The sequence below is a fragment of the Erpetoichthys calabaricus genome, chromosome 8 (genome assembly GCF_900747795.2).
Source record: "Erpetoichthys calabaricus chromosome 8, fErpCal1.3, whole genome shotgun sequence".
Taxonomy (NCBI): domain Eukaryota; kingdom Metazoa; phylum Chordata; class Cladistia; order Polypteriformes; family Polypteridae; genus Erpetoichthys; species Erpetoichthys calabaricus.
This window is the reverse complement of record NC_041401.2, coordinates 98,869,636-98,884,886: the sequence shown is the minus strand read 5'-3', so window position 1 is coordinate 98,884,886 and position 15,251 is coordinate 98,869,636. Positions and strand designations below refer to the sequence as shown.

The window sequence follows — 15,251 nt, the reverse complement described above, 5'->3', positions numbered from 1 at the left end:
CACAGGGCACTTTTTGTTATAGTTTCAAAAAGGTTATTTGAAATCCTTGTTTCACTACTGCAGTTTGCTGGCAGCATATCTGCAACACCATTTCCTTTCAGCCAAACTAGTCCTTATACACAGTTTTTATTATTTTACAGTATTTGTTGCTGCGATTCATTGTTCCATAACCTTATGATCTGCAGGATGATACTACCACTGAATGTGAGTGCCAATGGCCCTGTACGAATTGCCGAAGATAGAAGTGAGAAAGTGACTGTTAGGATGGCCAAGATCTTTTATTGTATTGTTTGTCTTTCTAAGGCAGAGTGTCATAACCTGGTTTTAAAGATAAGGTGACATCCATTGATCCCTGCTGCCTCTGATTAGGGTGACACTCTGTCCAAGAATGTTTCTTGCCCCAAAGACAGACATAGCCTCTTAACTGGTTGATTCTGGCATATCAGGTCGGCTCTTAAAGTCTTGCTCTAAGCAGCTCTCCCCAGTTTTTCATTTGCTTTTTAACTGGTCTCTGACCTGTGGTATTGTACCAAATCTGTGGAAACAGTCAATCATTACCCCTGTATCTAAGGTTTCTATGATCTGTATCTAAGGTTTAAATGATTACAGACCAGTGGCACTTACATCTATTCCAATGAAATGCTTTGAACACTTGGTGAAAAACATTTTAATGACAAAGTCTTTTCAAGACAACAATCAATTTGCTTATTGTGCAAACAGAAGTGTGGAAGATGCTCTGCTTGTTATCTTACATCAAATCTATACCTTTCTTGATCAGCCTGGTTCATATGTCAGAGCACTATTTTTGGATTTTTCTTCAGCGTTCAATACTATACAGCCTCATATACTGATTGGGAAATTAAACAGTATGAATGTAAACCCATTTATCACACTATGGATTCAGAACTTTCTTTTAAATCGTTCACAGACAGTTATTCAGGACACTTTTTCAATAGCCATTCATTCAAACACAGGAAGTCCACAGGGGTGTGTCTTATCACCATTACTGTTTACTCTGTACACAAGTGACCTGAGACAGAACAATGACCACTGCTCCATTATTAAGTATGCAGATGACACCATGATCATAGGATGCATATCTGGGGAGGATGAAAGCCATTATCTAAATCAAGTGGACTGTATGGTAAACTGGTGCAATAAAAACTCTCACTCTGAATGTAAAAAAGACCAAAGAAATGATATTTGATTTTAAGAGACAGAAATCTGTATGTTCACCTATTGTAGTTCTTGGAGAGGAGGTAGAAATAGTGAATGAATATAAATACTTAGGAACTTACCTAGATAACAATCTTAACTGGAATACAAATACAAAAAAAATATTTTCTAAATGCAACCAGCGCTTATTTCTCCTCCATGAACTCAAACTATTTAAAGTAGACAAGGACCTCATGTTGTCCTTCTATCGTAGTATGATCCAGTCCATGATCACTTTCAGTTTCATTGCCTGGTGTAATAGTCTGACAAACCAAAACTCAAAAAAGCTCCAGCAGATTACGAAGTATGCAGCTAAAGTTATTGGGGCTGATGTAGATGATTTGACTAGTGTGTGTCAGAGGGCAATGCTAAAGAAACTGGAAATCATCTCAACTGATGACAGACATCCATTACATGTAGAACTAAACTTCAGTAAATCAGGAAGGATAGTTGCTTTGAAAACCCACACAAATCGCTCCAGAAACTCCTTTCTTCCTAGTGCCATATGACTTTTCAATAAGAAATATCGGGGATAATGTTTAAGGTTTTGATATACAGTATATCCTGTTACCTTTTTTTTTTTTTTTTTGGTATAAATATGTTTTATCTAACTGCCTTACCTTAACTTTTCTTATTTCTATTGTCTGTTTTATTTCATTCTGTCTGTTACCTGTTATTAGATGCAACTGAGAAGGCAAATTTCATGTTTTCCTGTGTAAACATGACTAAATAAAGGAACCTAAACCTATTCTAAATCCTCTCTATGTGGCTGATAATTTCAGAGGAATAGGTTCTATTGGTAGTCCAGACGCCATGTCGAGTTTGAATGGTCTTTTTCCCCATATATCATGTAAGTTTATGTTGGTTGATTTGTAAATTTTGAACTGATCAGTATGACCAACTGTGGCTGTGCAAGTATTCCTACAAACAGGAGCACCCTGTTCAGGATTAACTGTGGCCTTGTCCCCAATTGTGCTGGGGCTGCCATGCCCACTGACTCTGATTGGGATTATGTGGGTTTGACATTGTATAGAAAAACAGCATCACGTGGAAGCAGTTGATAATGCAGAACAGAACACACTTACAGTATTTAAGAATGTATGCACAGGAGAGGAGACAAAAACTAAAGTGAAAGCACAGAAGGCACAGGCACTGTGGGCAAAAACATCAAAGGCACAAACCTAAGTTTGTTCATGAATTTATTTCTTATCACTTTTTAACTGTTTTTTTTCTATCATCTCAGCCATCTGAACTTATACTCATCTTTAGAAACTTACAATACAACATTACATATAAAGGGCTCTATTTTTCTATTGCTTATGTATCTTTGGTGTGCAAGCTCATATTGATTTGTTATTTATCATTATTCTTACCTAATTTTTCTTTTTGTGCTACTATCTCTGATATCTTGTAAAGCACTTTGAGCTACATCCAGTACATGAAAATGTGCTATAGAAAAAATGTTGTAAATGTTTAGGTAAATGAATCAACTCTTAATACAGTTGTATGATTAATCTATTAAACTAGCAATGTCATGTAAAAAGCCTAGTGAAGGGAGATGTTGTTCCAGAGAGGTAAATTGTAACATTCTGGTAGCTAAATATATTTCACAATGGCTTTAAAAAAACCCTTATTGGCTTTCAACTTTGGCACCCTTTATAGAAAACTACAGTGTTTACTTTTGTGGGGAAAGGTGCTCCTGTGTGCCATCTTAACCATAATAATAATAAATTACATTTATATAGCGCTAGTACTCAAAGCGCTATCCACACAGGGAGGAATCGGGAAGTGAACCCACAATGGAACCATGGAAGAAGAGCACAAAAATGTATCAAAACAATTACAGTAATCCCTCCTCCATCGCGGGGGTTGCGTTCCAGAGCCACCCGCGAAGTAGGAAAATCCGCGAAGTAGAAACCATACGTTTATATGGTTATTTTTAGAATGTCATGCTTGGGTCACAGATTTGCGCAGAAACACAGGAGGTTGTAGAGAGACAGGAACGTTATTCAAACACTGCAAACAAACATTTGTCTCTTTTTCAAAAGTTTAAACTGTGCTCCATGACAAGACAGAGATGACAGTTCTGTCTCACAATTAAAAGAATGCAAACATATCTTCCTTTTCAAAGGAGTGCAAAGCAAGCAGTCAAAAAAAAATCAATACGGCTTTTAAGTATGCGAAGCACCGCCGGTACAAAGCTGTTGAAGGCGGCAGCTCACACCCCCTCTGTCAGGAGCAGGAAGAGAGAGAGAGAGAGAGAGAGAGAGAGAGAGAGATAGCGAGAGACAGATAAAAAAAATCAATACGTGCCCTTTGAGCTTTTAAGTATGCGAAGCTCCGTGCAGCCTGTCCTTCAGGAAGCAGCTGCACACAGCCCCCCTGCTCACACCCCCCCTACGTCAGCGCAAGAGAGAGAGAGAGATAGAAAGTTAGCTGGATAGCTTTTCAGCCATCTGCCAATAGCGTCCCTTGTATGAAATCAACTGGGCAAACCAACTGAGGAAGCATGTACCAGAAATTAAAAGACCTATTGTCCGCAGAAACCCGCGAAGCAGCGAAAAATCCGCGATATATATTTAAATATGCTTACATATAAAATCCGCGATGGAGTGAAGCCGCGAAAGGCGAAGCGCGATATAGCGAGGGATCACTGTATTTTATTAAACTATCATACAAAAGGTGGACATGAAAAGGGAGAAAAAAAAAAACCAATGAAATAAACAATAAAGACATGTGCACACAGAAATATAATCTAGAGGCTCCATGGGCCTGGCTAGCTGGTAAGGAGGGTCACCCACTTGCTGGCCTCTAGATTATATTGGTCTCCAACTCCAAATCTGGAGCACTACTGTGGTTCCATGTTTTCATTCTAATCCTTTTATTAATTAGTGACTAGCTTTTGCTGCTAAATTAGCTCTTTTGCCTTAATTTTTTTTCCACTTATGATGCAAGACTCAGATCCCTTATATTTTTCTTTTTCCCTTAACTGGCAGCCAAACAATAAATGAGGTACAAAATGAGCCAATGCATGACCAACTAACCAGTGTCCATCATACAATATCTGGAAACAAAGAAAGGTGAAAGTCTCAGTATGCTGAACTACTCAGGTCCACAAAACATTTTGGTGCGGGTATTTAAAAAAAGATGATCAACGGTTTTAGAATTGTCTGCTGTGTCAGAATGAGAGCAGCGACAAGCCACTGAATTAAATGACAAGTTTAACTAACAACATTAATTGGCTTCTAATTAAGAAACTGGTTGGAGTGAAATTGGTTTGAGTTCGAGGCCTTGACTGACCTGGTCATCTATTGGCTCATTTCACATCTGATTTCTGTTTCAGTGCCATTTCGGTAAAAAAATGAAGCAATTCAGAAGACTGAATCTTAAAAAAAACAAGTCAATTAAAATGAAGGGAAAAAAAGTTAATAATCAGCAAAAACTGGTCACTAATTAAGAAAGGGGTTAGAATGAAAACTTGCAGCCACAGTAGTGCTCCAGGACCAGAGTTGGAGACCTCTGATTTAGACAAACAAAGCTAACCATGCCCTGCCTGTCTCCATCTTCCCACAGAGGCACTTGGAAGGGTTCTTCAGTCACTTGTGAAGGCACCACATTTAAAGTACGGACACTATTGGCATGCTGCCCACTCTGTGCATAAGCTGGGCCCTGGAAAAGTTCTGGACGACCAGGCAACCCTTTACTAAATTCTCTATAAATGAAAGACATACCTCAAAATACATGTAACAAAAAAAAGTTTCTTCATTTAAACTAGCTGAAAAGTTAAATTCAGGTTCTCTTTAAAAAGGAGTCTTTTTCTCACACCAATGATACAAAACATTCTACAAAACAGGTTACTTTCATTAATCAGAACATGAAGTCACAGTATCTCCCATTCTTCCCTGTACTTACGGATTGTTGCAGCAGTATTCCTAGCATTCTTTCATTTTATTATTTAGCAACAGATATGTCAGATATTTCAAAGACAGGCGGCTACAGAAGTGTCAAACTTTTATTTATATAAGCAAAATGAGGACAATTTAGTATTTAGGTTTTAGTCAATTTTTGAATAAGGCCAAGCTATAACTTGATAATTTTCTCCTTATTAGGTAGGGGAACAAAATCTAAAAATTAAACATAAAAATATAACATCTTTAGTAAAATGCTCACAACACAAAATGAGGTCTTTCTACAGGTACACACATTTATGTTTTATACAAAACAATGCTTTTATTCAATTCCTTCTTGCTTTTCTTTGATGGCAACCTGCACAAAACAGAGATGACATATTACAAATTAGTAAAACATCAGACAGAGTGCATCAAGCCAAATGATTTTTTTACAAAAAGCTTTAATTTTAGTTTATAGCCTGCTGTTGGTATTAACAAGCCCAGATCTTTAAGCATTAATCAGTTCATGCTCCTAATCTGTTTAACTGACCCAGTTATCACACAACAGATACAACTAGCATTAATTCTAAGAAAATAAATATATCAAAATGCACAAATAAATGATTATTATATATAGGGTGATCGTCGCCAAGCACACGGAGTACAGTGAAAGTCTTAATTCAATATGCTTATCAACATGCACCATCAAACATCTATTTTTAAGTTTTGTATGGGAAGTTGTACAGTTTGTTTAGTATATGTTAGTACTTCCTTAGATTATAATACTATGTTAAAAAGAATGTTGCTGTATATTTTGAGATGTACTTTATCATTCTACAGATGTTTTAATCAGAAACATAGTCAAACAGAAAGCAAAAGGGATTACCTTCAACTCATCATTGACATCTAAAAAAGTGTGACTTTCAAACTAGACATTAAATACAACGAAGGGAAAGGAGGTAAATGGAAATACCTATTTTAGTATAAAGAAACTAGTTTATTATCTGAGCAAAAAGTAATATGGCAGCCTGAAAAGTGCGAGAAAAAAGTAGTCTCTTTCAACTCAGGACTTAAATGAGGTTGGTTTATCATTTTGTGGCACTGATATGGTTTCAGTAGTAGCTGAATTAGCTTCTGTGTTGGCACACACTGTCTAAAACAGAAATCCACTACTTAGCAACAATGATTAGTTTACCTCTATTATATTACTTTAAATGCAACAACTGAAGGGAAAGTTTTTAATTACTCAAGTTATTTTTAGTCACACATCTTATGCTTTGACTGTTTACAGAACTAATATTTAAGTCCCACTCTACACATAATTAAGTTGCGTCCCATAGAAATATAGGTCTCTAATCCCATGTCCTGCCGTTCCTGCTGGCTCTAGTTGTTTGACCCAGATTTGTGCTCATTTACTACAATATTATCCCACCATATTATTGCAAATTACAAAAGCCCCTGGTCAACCAAATTGCAAAACAAAATCAAAAATGTTGGAAAGCTGTTTGAAAAGATCATAAAAGGAAAATTTGATAATTTAGTAATAGTATGTACTTCGAATAAACCAGGTACATCTGCAAAAGTTAGAGAGTTTGGGAGGGGGTCAAAGTCATTGCAAAGTAAATAATAACCTAATAAGGTGAGCAGAAAGGCAGGGGAGAACTAACAGCAGTAATTTAAATATTTGGCTCTTGGTTTTGTAGAGGAAGAAGTGTTTATGCTGTTTGTCAATCCATCCATCCACCAATTGTATGACCTGGTTAGTTAAGAGTTATTGGGGGCCAGGCCCTATTCCGGCAACACTGAGTGCTAAACGGGACATTCACTGCAAGACTCACTACTTTACACACAGACCAGTTTACAGATGCCAGCTAACCACTGCAGCAGTGTGCCATGTGTAGAACAGACAAGTACATTTTATTGAATTTCTTTTTCCATTATCTCATTTCAGCATGTGACTTGCCAAGAGGTTGATCATATTGACAATTATTAAAAACATTCATGAATACAGCAATGACACCATTATTACCCTAAATCGTTCTTCCAACAGGGACAGTTCACTGATGAGATCTGTAATTGCATTTGTAAAAGCTTCCTGGGGGCTGTAGTCAGGAGTTGTTTGAACTCGGATAACTACTTTGTGTTCCAGTGGATGGGGAACTTTATATCCTGCAAACAGAACTTGGGGATCCTTTAGCAGCTGGCTGGAAGTAGAAGATAAAAAAATTATTTTAAACTTATTTAGTTTTTGGGTGTGTGGAATGAAGCTTCTTTAAAGCATACTCAAAGTACCCTCACAAAACTACAAATAAATTTCAACTATCATTTAATATACCTAAAATTAACCAGAAAACATGAGTCACTGTACACTTCAAAATACAAAATTAGGTGCTAGAGAGTATTATGGTAAAAGGACTGAATGTTATTACGTTAATCTTTTTTTTTTTTTTTTTTTAAGAATATACAGTGGCTGTAAACCAAAACACCAAACCTAAGGGTTGTGAAGCAGCACTGGGTGCAAAGCAGGAAACAGCCCCATTGCAGGGTTTACACATGCACACACACCTACATTCACAGCAGGTCACTATGAAACACCAAATTAACATGTATGTCTTTGGGGGAGTGGGCAAAAACTCACACAAGACATATGAGAACATACAAATGACACATGAGTGAGGACCGGAGCATACTTCCTAGTCCAGTTGCCCATGTGAAGAGAGTTCCATATGTATCTCCAAGTAATTAAGAGATAGAAGACAAACTGAAGCATCCACATACTTGTACCAGGAATGCCCAGTCAATGTTACAGGATATTAGCCAACCCGCGGTGTAGCATACGCTGCATAATTATTTATTGATGGGTGAACACTTCCTGAAAGACACAGTTGTCCAAATAGGGTGGGTTTGAGGATACGACTGCGAGTGAATGAAAAGATGGAACTCTGGAGAGAGCAACATACAATTGTCCGTGACTGAGAACTGGTTTTGGCAGATACAGGCATATCTTTGAAAGTTTGGCCCTGTGCTTTACTAATTGTCATTGCAAAGGCCAATCTAACAGGAAATTGTCTGCATGTAAAAGTAAAAGGCAAATTTGAATCTGATGGGGTCAGGGATATCTTGGAAGTGAATGGTGATAGTAGCTGGAAGCATTGGGCACATTGCCACAATTTCTGCCTCGCCACCATAAACTCCGGAAGTATTCATGTAGTCAGCGTATTGTTGAGCAGACTGTAGGACTATGCTTCCGTGACTAAGAACAACAGACAGCACGTCGCCAAAGTTATCCCAATGTTGGCAAACAAAGGTTACAGCCATGTTGCGAAGTTCGAGAGCAACAGTTTCATCAATGACACTTTTCCAGAAAAAAAACGACTGATAGAAACAAACAGTTACCTGATGCAGGAATTTGTATAACATTGAAAGAAGTGTTGTTTCCATGAAATACATGTGAAGTGGTGGCCATGGTAGGCAAATGAACAGTCAAAGTGGCTCACAGCTGCATGTGGACTGTAGCACAGACCAACGCGAGTAAGGATGTGTTTGGTGAGGTGTTGGGGGCGGGCACATGAGCAAGCAGTGCCTCGAGAGCGAGGGTGGACATGGGAGGAGGGTTAGAGTTGGCGGGCGGGGCTCTGTCGTTCGTATCCCATGGTCGGGCGACTTGGTGGATTATATATAGAAAAGCAGCCGGAACCGAAAAGAACAATGAATAGTCAACGTGGCTCAGAGGTGCATGTGGACTGTAGCAGAGACGAAATCGACTGAGGCGGTGTTTGATGAGGTGCTGCGTGCGGGCACATTAGCAGGCAGTGTGCATGTCTAAAGAGCGAGGGTGGATGCTGGAGGAGGGTTAGAGTTGGCAGGCGGGGCTCTGTCGTGCATATCCCATGATGTGGGAGGAGGGTTAGAGTTGGCGGGCGGGACTCTGTCGTGCGTATCCCATGGTCTTAGAGTTGGCAGATAGAGGCATGTCTTTTTGAAAGTTTGGCCCTGTGCCTTATTAATTGTCATTGCAAAGGCTAATCTAACAGGAAATTGTCTGCATGTAAAAGTAAAAGGCAAATTTGAATCTGATGGGATCAGGGAAATCCGGGGAATAAAGACAGTTTGTGAGGTAGCAGCTGTGATAGTTTTACACTCCAGTACATTGCCGTGAATGCTGGTAACAGTCAGGCAGCCAGGTGGGCAAGCCAACAAAAACACTATGCTCTTAGTATGGTATGAATCAGGTTTTTGTAGACAAAGGTTTTCCCTGTTCCTGCAGGACCATCTAAGAAGAAGCATGTTTGTCGCGGATGGGAATCACTGTATGCAGCATGTAAAACAGTTTGCGAGGGTGGATGCTGTCGTGTGTATCCCATGACGCGGGAGGAGTGTTAGAGTTGGTGGGCGGGGCTCTGTCGTGCGTATCCCATGGTCTCTGCCTTGCGTGCCATGGTCGGCTGCTTAGTGAATTATATATATATAGATGTTTGAAATAGGAGCTGTAACCCCCATGAAGGAATATGACAGGAAAATGGCACAGAACAGGAAACTCTGTACAGATGGCACCCCACTACCACAACCAATCTTTGAAAAGAAAAACATAACTCACGATCTGATAATATTCCCCAGTGTGTGATCCTCCTTGTTAAGTGTGAATAAGCAAGCATTTGGTACCTTGGTATCCTTAGTTATTGTAATTCTGAAAAAGGAAAAAAAAAAAAAAAAAAAAAAAAAAAAAAAGACAAGAATGAGCTATAAGAAAATACATGTACTCTTCTTAGTTTTGGGCAAATCATTTTAACTGTGATATCTATACACAGAGTTTACATATGACCTATGTGGTTTGTATTAATGTCCATTCTGTTCAATCAATGTGTATATCATTGTGGTCTTTGTAATTAATACGATATGAATTTACATGAAAAACCTGCTTATGAACTGCTATTTCATATGCAATACAAACTTAAAATTTAACTTTTAATTATTACTTTTACATTACATTTATTGCTTTTCATTTTTATTATGCATTATTGCTTTTTGTTTTCACTATCGTGCTACAAGAAGGTATTTTGTGGGCTTTGCCAGGAGACAAACTGAGAAAGTTTTGTTTCCACAGATGTCTAGAAAAGGGGCAAAGCTAATAGAAAGAGATTGGTTTATTGTACCAAAACAATATTATCTTGAGGCGTTTTCACACTCTTAGTCCATTTGTTTTGTTATGAATCTGGGAATGATTCATTACTTTGTTTCAACTTCCAGTTTGGTTGCATTTCACACTGCAAACTTTCAAGTGAACTAAACACATCAATAAACATCCCATGGCTGTGTCGTGGACTTGTTTCATTTGGCAGTACTAGGGTGTTGTACCATGTTAGCCATTATGAATGTAGAGAAAAGCCAAGCAAAATGACACCTTTTATTGGCTAACTAAAAAGATTACAATATGCAAGCTTTCGAGGCAACTCAGGCCCCTTCTTCAGGCAAGATGTAATCATTTGGCAGAAAGATTTGTTTTCCAAGGAAAAAATATCATTGAGGATTGAGAATAATTGTGTTTGTGTATTTTGGCATTTTCCATTATTACAGGTGCTGGTCATAAAATTAGAATATCATGACAAAGTTGATTTATTTCAGTAATTCCATTCAAAAAGTGAAACTTGTATATTAGATTCATTCATTACACACAGACTGATGCATTTCATATGTTTATTTCTTTTAATGTTGATGATTATAACTGACAACTAATGAAAGTCCCAAATTCAGTATCTCGGAAAATTAGAATATTGTGAAAAGGTTCAATATTGAAGACACCTGGTGCCACACTCTAATCAGCTAATTAACTCAAAACACCTGCAAAAGCCTTTAAATGGTCTCTCAGTCTAGTTCTGTAGGCTACACAATCATGGGGAAGACTGCTGACTTGACAGTTGTCCAAAAGATGACCATTGACACCTTGCACAAGGAGGGCAAGACACAAAAGGTCATTGCTAAAGAGGCTGGCTGTTCACAGAGCTCTGTGTCCAAGCACATTAATAGAGAGGCGAAGGGAAAGACAAGATGTGATAGAAAAAAGTGTACAAGCAATAGGGATAACCGCACCCTGGAGAGGATTGTGAAACAAAACCCATTCAAAAATGTGGGGGAGATTCACAAAGAGTGGACTGCAGCTGGAGTCAGTGCTTCAAGAACCACCACGCACAGATGTATGCAAGACATGGGTTTCAGCTGTCGCATTCCTTGTGTCAAGCCACTCTTGAACAAGAGACAGCGTCAGAAGCGTCTCGCCTGGGCTAAAGACAAAAAGGACTGGACTGCTGCTGAGTGGTCCAAAGTTATGTTCTCTGATGAAAGTAACTTTTGCATTTCCTTTGGAAATCAAGGTCCCAGGGTCTGGAGGAAGAGAGGAGAGACACAGAATCCACGTTGCGTGAGATCAAGTGTACAGTTTCCACAGTCAGTGATGGTTTGGGGTGCCAGGTCATCTGCTGGTGTTGGTCCATTGTGTTTTCTGAGGTTCAAGGTCAACGCAGCCGTCTACCAGGAAGTTTTAGAGCACTTCATGCTTCCTGCTGCTGACGAACTTAATGGAGATGCAGATTTCATTTTCCAACAGGACCTGGCACCTGCACACAGTGCCAAAGCTACCAGTACCTGGTTTAAGGACCATGGTATCCCTGTTCTTGATTGGCCAGCAAACTTGCCTGACCTTAACCCCATAGAAGATCTATGGGGTATTGTGAAGAGGAAGATGCAATACGCCAGACCCAACAATTCAGAAGAGCTGAAATCCACTATCAGAGAAAATGGGCTCTCATAACACCTGAGCAGTGCCACAGACTGATCGACTCCATGCCATGCCGCATTGCTGCAGTAATCCAGGCCAAAGGAGCCCCAACTAAATATTGAGTGCTGTACATGCATATACATGTACATGTTCATACCTTTCAGTTGGCCAACATTTCTAAAAATCCTTTTTTTGCATTGGTCTTAACTGATATTCTAATTTTCCGAGATACTGAATTTGGGACTTTCATTAGTTGTCAGTTATAATCATCAACATTAAAAGAAATAAACATTTAATAAACATTTGAAATACATCAGTCTGTGTGTAATGAATGAATCAAATATTCAAGTTTCACTTTTTGAATGGAATTACTGAAATAAATCAACTTTGTCATGATATTCTAATTTTATGACCAGCACCTGTATTTGGTTTATTTACCAAACACAGTTCAATGAGCAAAATGCCTATCGCCAAATAACTGGAAAAATAATTGAAAAGAATGCACTACTATGGTATGAAAAGATTGCCTTACAAATAGGTGAGTGTACAAAAAAGGCATGTTCTGCTGAGAACAAACACCGATGTGTGTCATTTAAATAACAGTAGACAGACTTATGAGAGATGTTTTATTTATGTATGCTACATATTTACTCTCCAGCAGCCAACATGAGTGAAACCTCACTTAACATTGTCTCAAATCACATGTCTACTGTCTTAACTCCAATAACTATTTGTTAAGAATATTAATTTTGGAATAACATCTACTACATATGTCAAAATTAGTGTGCCTTCTTTTTTGTGGTGCAACATTAGAGGGTTTGATCATCGATCTCACAGGAAATGAAATTCCCTAATTACCAACAGCAGACCCTTAGAGTGTGACTACCACAGTATGCACAATTTCCCCATAATGCACAGCATTTTCTATAGTTACATCGATCCAGTGTCGACACACATTCATACCTCATGCAAAATGCTCCAGGGTTCGCTTGGTACTGCACTAAAAACCTCCCTTTTCAAAGGTTGTTTGGTCTGCACCCAAGTGTGATTGGTGTGATCACATCTACCCAAACAAACTGGACATACAAGGGGACATTGCAAAAGAATTTGGATAAAAAATGCACTAAATGAATTAGGTGTGAAAATGCCTTTAAAGTTAAAAGAAACTTATCATAACTTGGCACTGGATAAACTCACATCCACCATACCCCAAACACACGGCAGTACCATAACTGCTGACCTGCTAAAACCCTAGGACTTTTGAACTGCAGCCCTCTGAAACCCTCAAACTTCTCTTCACACTCTTGACAGCATCTGGACAAAATAAGAACTGTAGCACCAAAGCTAACAGAAAGAGTCCTAACCGCTACAGCAACACTCACCCTGCTGAAACTGAATGGGGGTTTTCTGACAGGGAGTGCCACTAAACTGCTCTTGGAATGATTTTTAATACAAGTATAAAATTACTTCTTGTAACAGGATTGGTTTTTGTGGTGGTTGTTGTGGTGGTTTCAAGGAGGCACTGTAAGTGGAACAACTTTCAGCACTGGATCTGACATAACATTCCCTGTTGGATACAACTTATAACTCCAATAAAATGTGCCTTTAAAAAAACTGCATTGGTTGTTCCTACTGACATTGCCTTACATAATACAGTATTTTCAAACCACCATTGCAGCTGATCGTGGTAAAGTTAGTGGGCAGAAAGCACATCTTAGACAAGCAAGGCAGTGTAACAATTTTAAATTTACAAAATTTGGTGACAAAGAATAAAAAAGGCCAATGATGGCAAAAGCTTGAATTAAAATAATGATATAACACTTTTAAATGCCCAATCCACGTTAGGGTTTCACGTCAACAAGCAGAAGGTAGGGAAATCAACACCAGATAGTCCATTGCAGTGTGCATTTGTGCACATCCATAAAGGGCCACTTTAGTCACAGATTAAATTCACTTGGACATCTCCAGGAAGTGGGAGGAAAATTCATAAGGATAGAGCAGAACTTACAAACCCCCAGCATACACTACAATCACATCATCCGATTTCAATCCCAGCACAAACACAGTAAAACATGTTCACTTTGATCAAATGACATGTTAACCCTCGTAGTACTATGCCATCTTAATACAATATATTAGCAGTATGAAATAAAATCCGCAAACACGAAACTGGACCCATGAAAGTGAGCAGGGTTGTGTACATGAATGTGTCATAACAGTTAGCTGCAACCCTATATCCAGTATAAAGTTAAAACAACATAAAATTGAGCAAATTCCTAATCGTCATCAGAAATGCGATAACCTGACCGGCTATACTACCGATGGCTCAGCTGACTCCTTCACTAATTCTTCATTATTACTGTACTAGAAAACAAGACCTGCAAATTCTTGTCTCTGATCCTCGTGTGTTGTTAAAGTTCATTCAGCACATTCGTATACGCCGTGTGATACTTAGACGAGGAACTTACTTTTTTTCGCCTTCAAAAAGTAGAAACGACTCAAACGCTGGCGGCGCATTCATTTTTACAGGAACAAATATCAACTACGTGCAGCATCCGTAAAGCACACGCTGCCGTGAAACAATATCAGCACTTCCCCTTCCGGCCACGCCCCTTCAACGGATAGCGCCTGCGCAAACGCTTTTTGCCACTTGAGTGACAGTTTGAGGCTGGTGAGCATAACAACAGAACACGCTTTAGTATCTGATCTCCCTTGTTATCTATTGATTGGCAGTAGATGGCTTACTCAGTGCGCCCGCGGTGATATACAGGAACATCTGGACCCAGAGCTATCTGCTATTTATGTAATATCCTTTGTGCCGAAATAAATAAATAAAAGAGTAATAATGAAAATGTACAACGATAAACTTTATATAATTGAGTCATTAAATAATTAATTAAATCGAACTAATTATTTTGAAATGTCATCTAATCATTATGAAATACAATGTCATTTAATTTTGGCTCAAAATCGTAGTTACCTTACATTTGTTTAATTTCAAAATGTCATTCTTTTTAACTGCACATTTCTGAATGGCTTTTTAAATGCTAACGATGTTCGTTTCAAAATGTCTCTTTTAATGATGGTTTAGTCATTTATTAATCAAGACGAACGGGCTGAACCTTTTCTTATCGGTTGGTCTTGCCATTTTTGTAGGTGCTCCTGCCGCTGGTGATGGAATTTCAGCTCATACTGTGCGTGAATCAACCCTGGCTGATGCAACTTACCAGTGTCGTTACATAGCCCTCTCTTGAAAGTTGCTGCCCCCAGCGATCACTTCAAAAGTTTTTTAAAAAGTAAACAAAAACACTCACAACAGGGGGGTATTTTTCGTACGTGGATTACTCGCTTAGCCGGATGTAATTGTTGACGAT

At 38.6% G+C, this 15,251-nt stretch overlaps 1 protein-coding gene across 1 annotated transcript; it reads right to left on the bottom strand.

Annotated features, from left to right (window-relative positions):
- Positions 1–5,209: 5,209 nt before the first annotated feature.
- On the bottom strand, positions 5,210–14,538 carry polr2j (RNA polymerase II subunit J). The gene is made up of 4 exons (XM_028807136.2): positions 14,346–14,538; positions 9,703–9,792; positions 7,135–7,309; positions 5,210–5,481 (listed from the first exon to the last, which is right to left on the bottom strand). The coding sequence occupies exons 1-4, from the start codon at positions 14,396–14,398 to the stop codon at positions 5,446–5,448; spliced, it is 354 nt and encodes a 117-aa protein (XP_028662969.1). The 5' UTR covers positions 14,399–14,538; the 3' UTR covers positions 5,210–5,445.
- Positions 14,539–15,251: the final 713 nt, after the last annotated feature.

What these genes read in the sequence shown, in the direction of transcription:
- polr2j (XM_028807136.2), bottom strand. Translation starts at nt 14,398, where the DNA reads ATGAATGCGCCGCCAGCGTTTGAGTCGTTTCTACTTTTTGAAGGCGAA. An exon ending in CTGGGGAATATTATCAGATC is followed by an intron (nt 7,310 to 9,702) that starts GTGAGTTATGTT and finishes TTCTACTTCCAG; the next exon opens with CCAGCTGCTAAAGGATCCCC. An exon ending in TGTTGGAAGAACGATTTAGG is followed by an intron (nt 5,482 to 7,134) that starts GTAATAATGGTG and finishes TGTTTTGTGCAG; the next exon opens with GTTGCCATCAAAGAAAAGCA.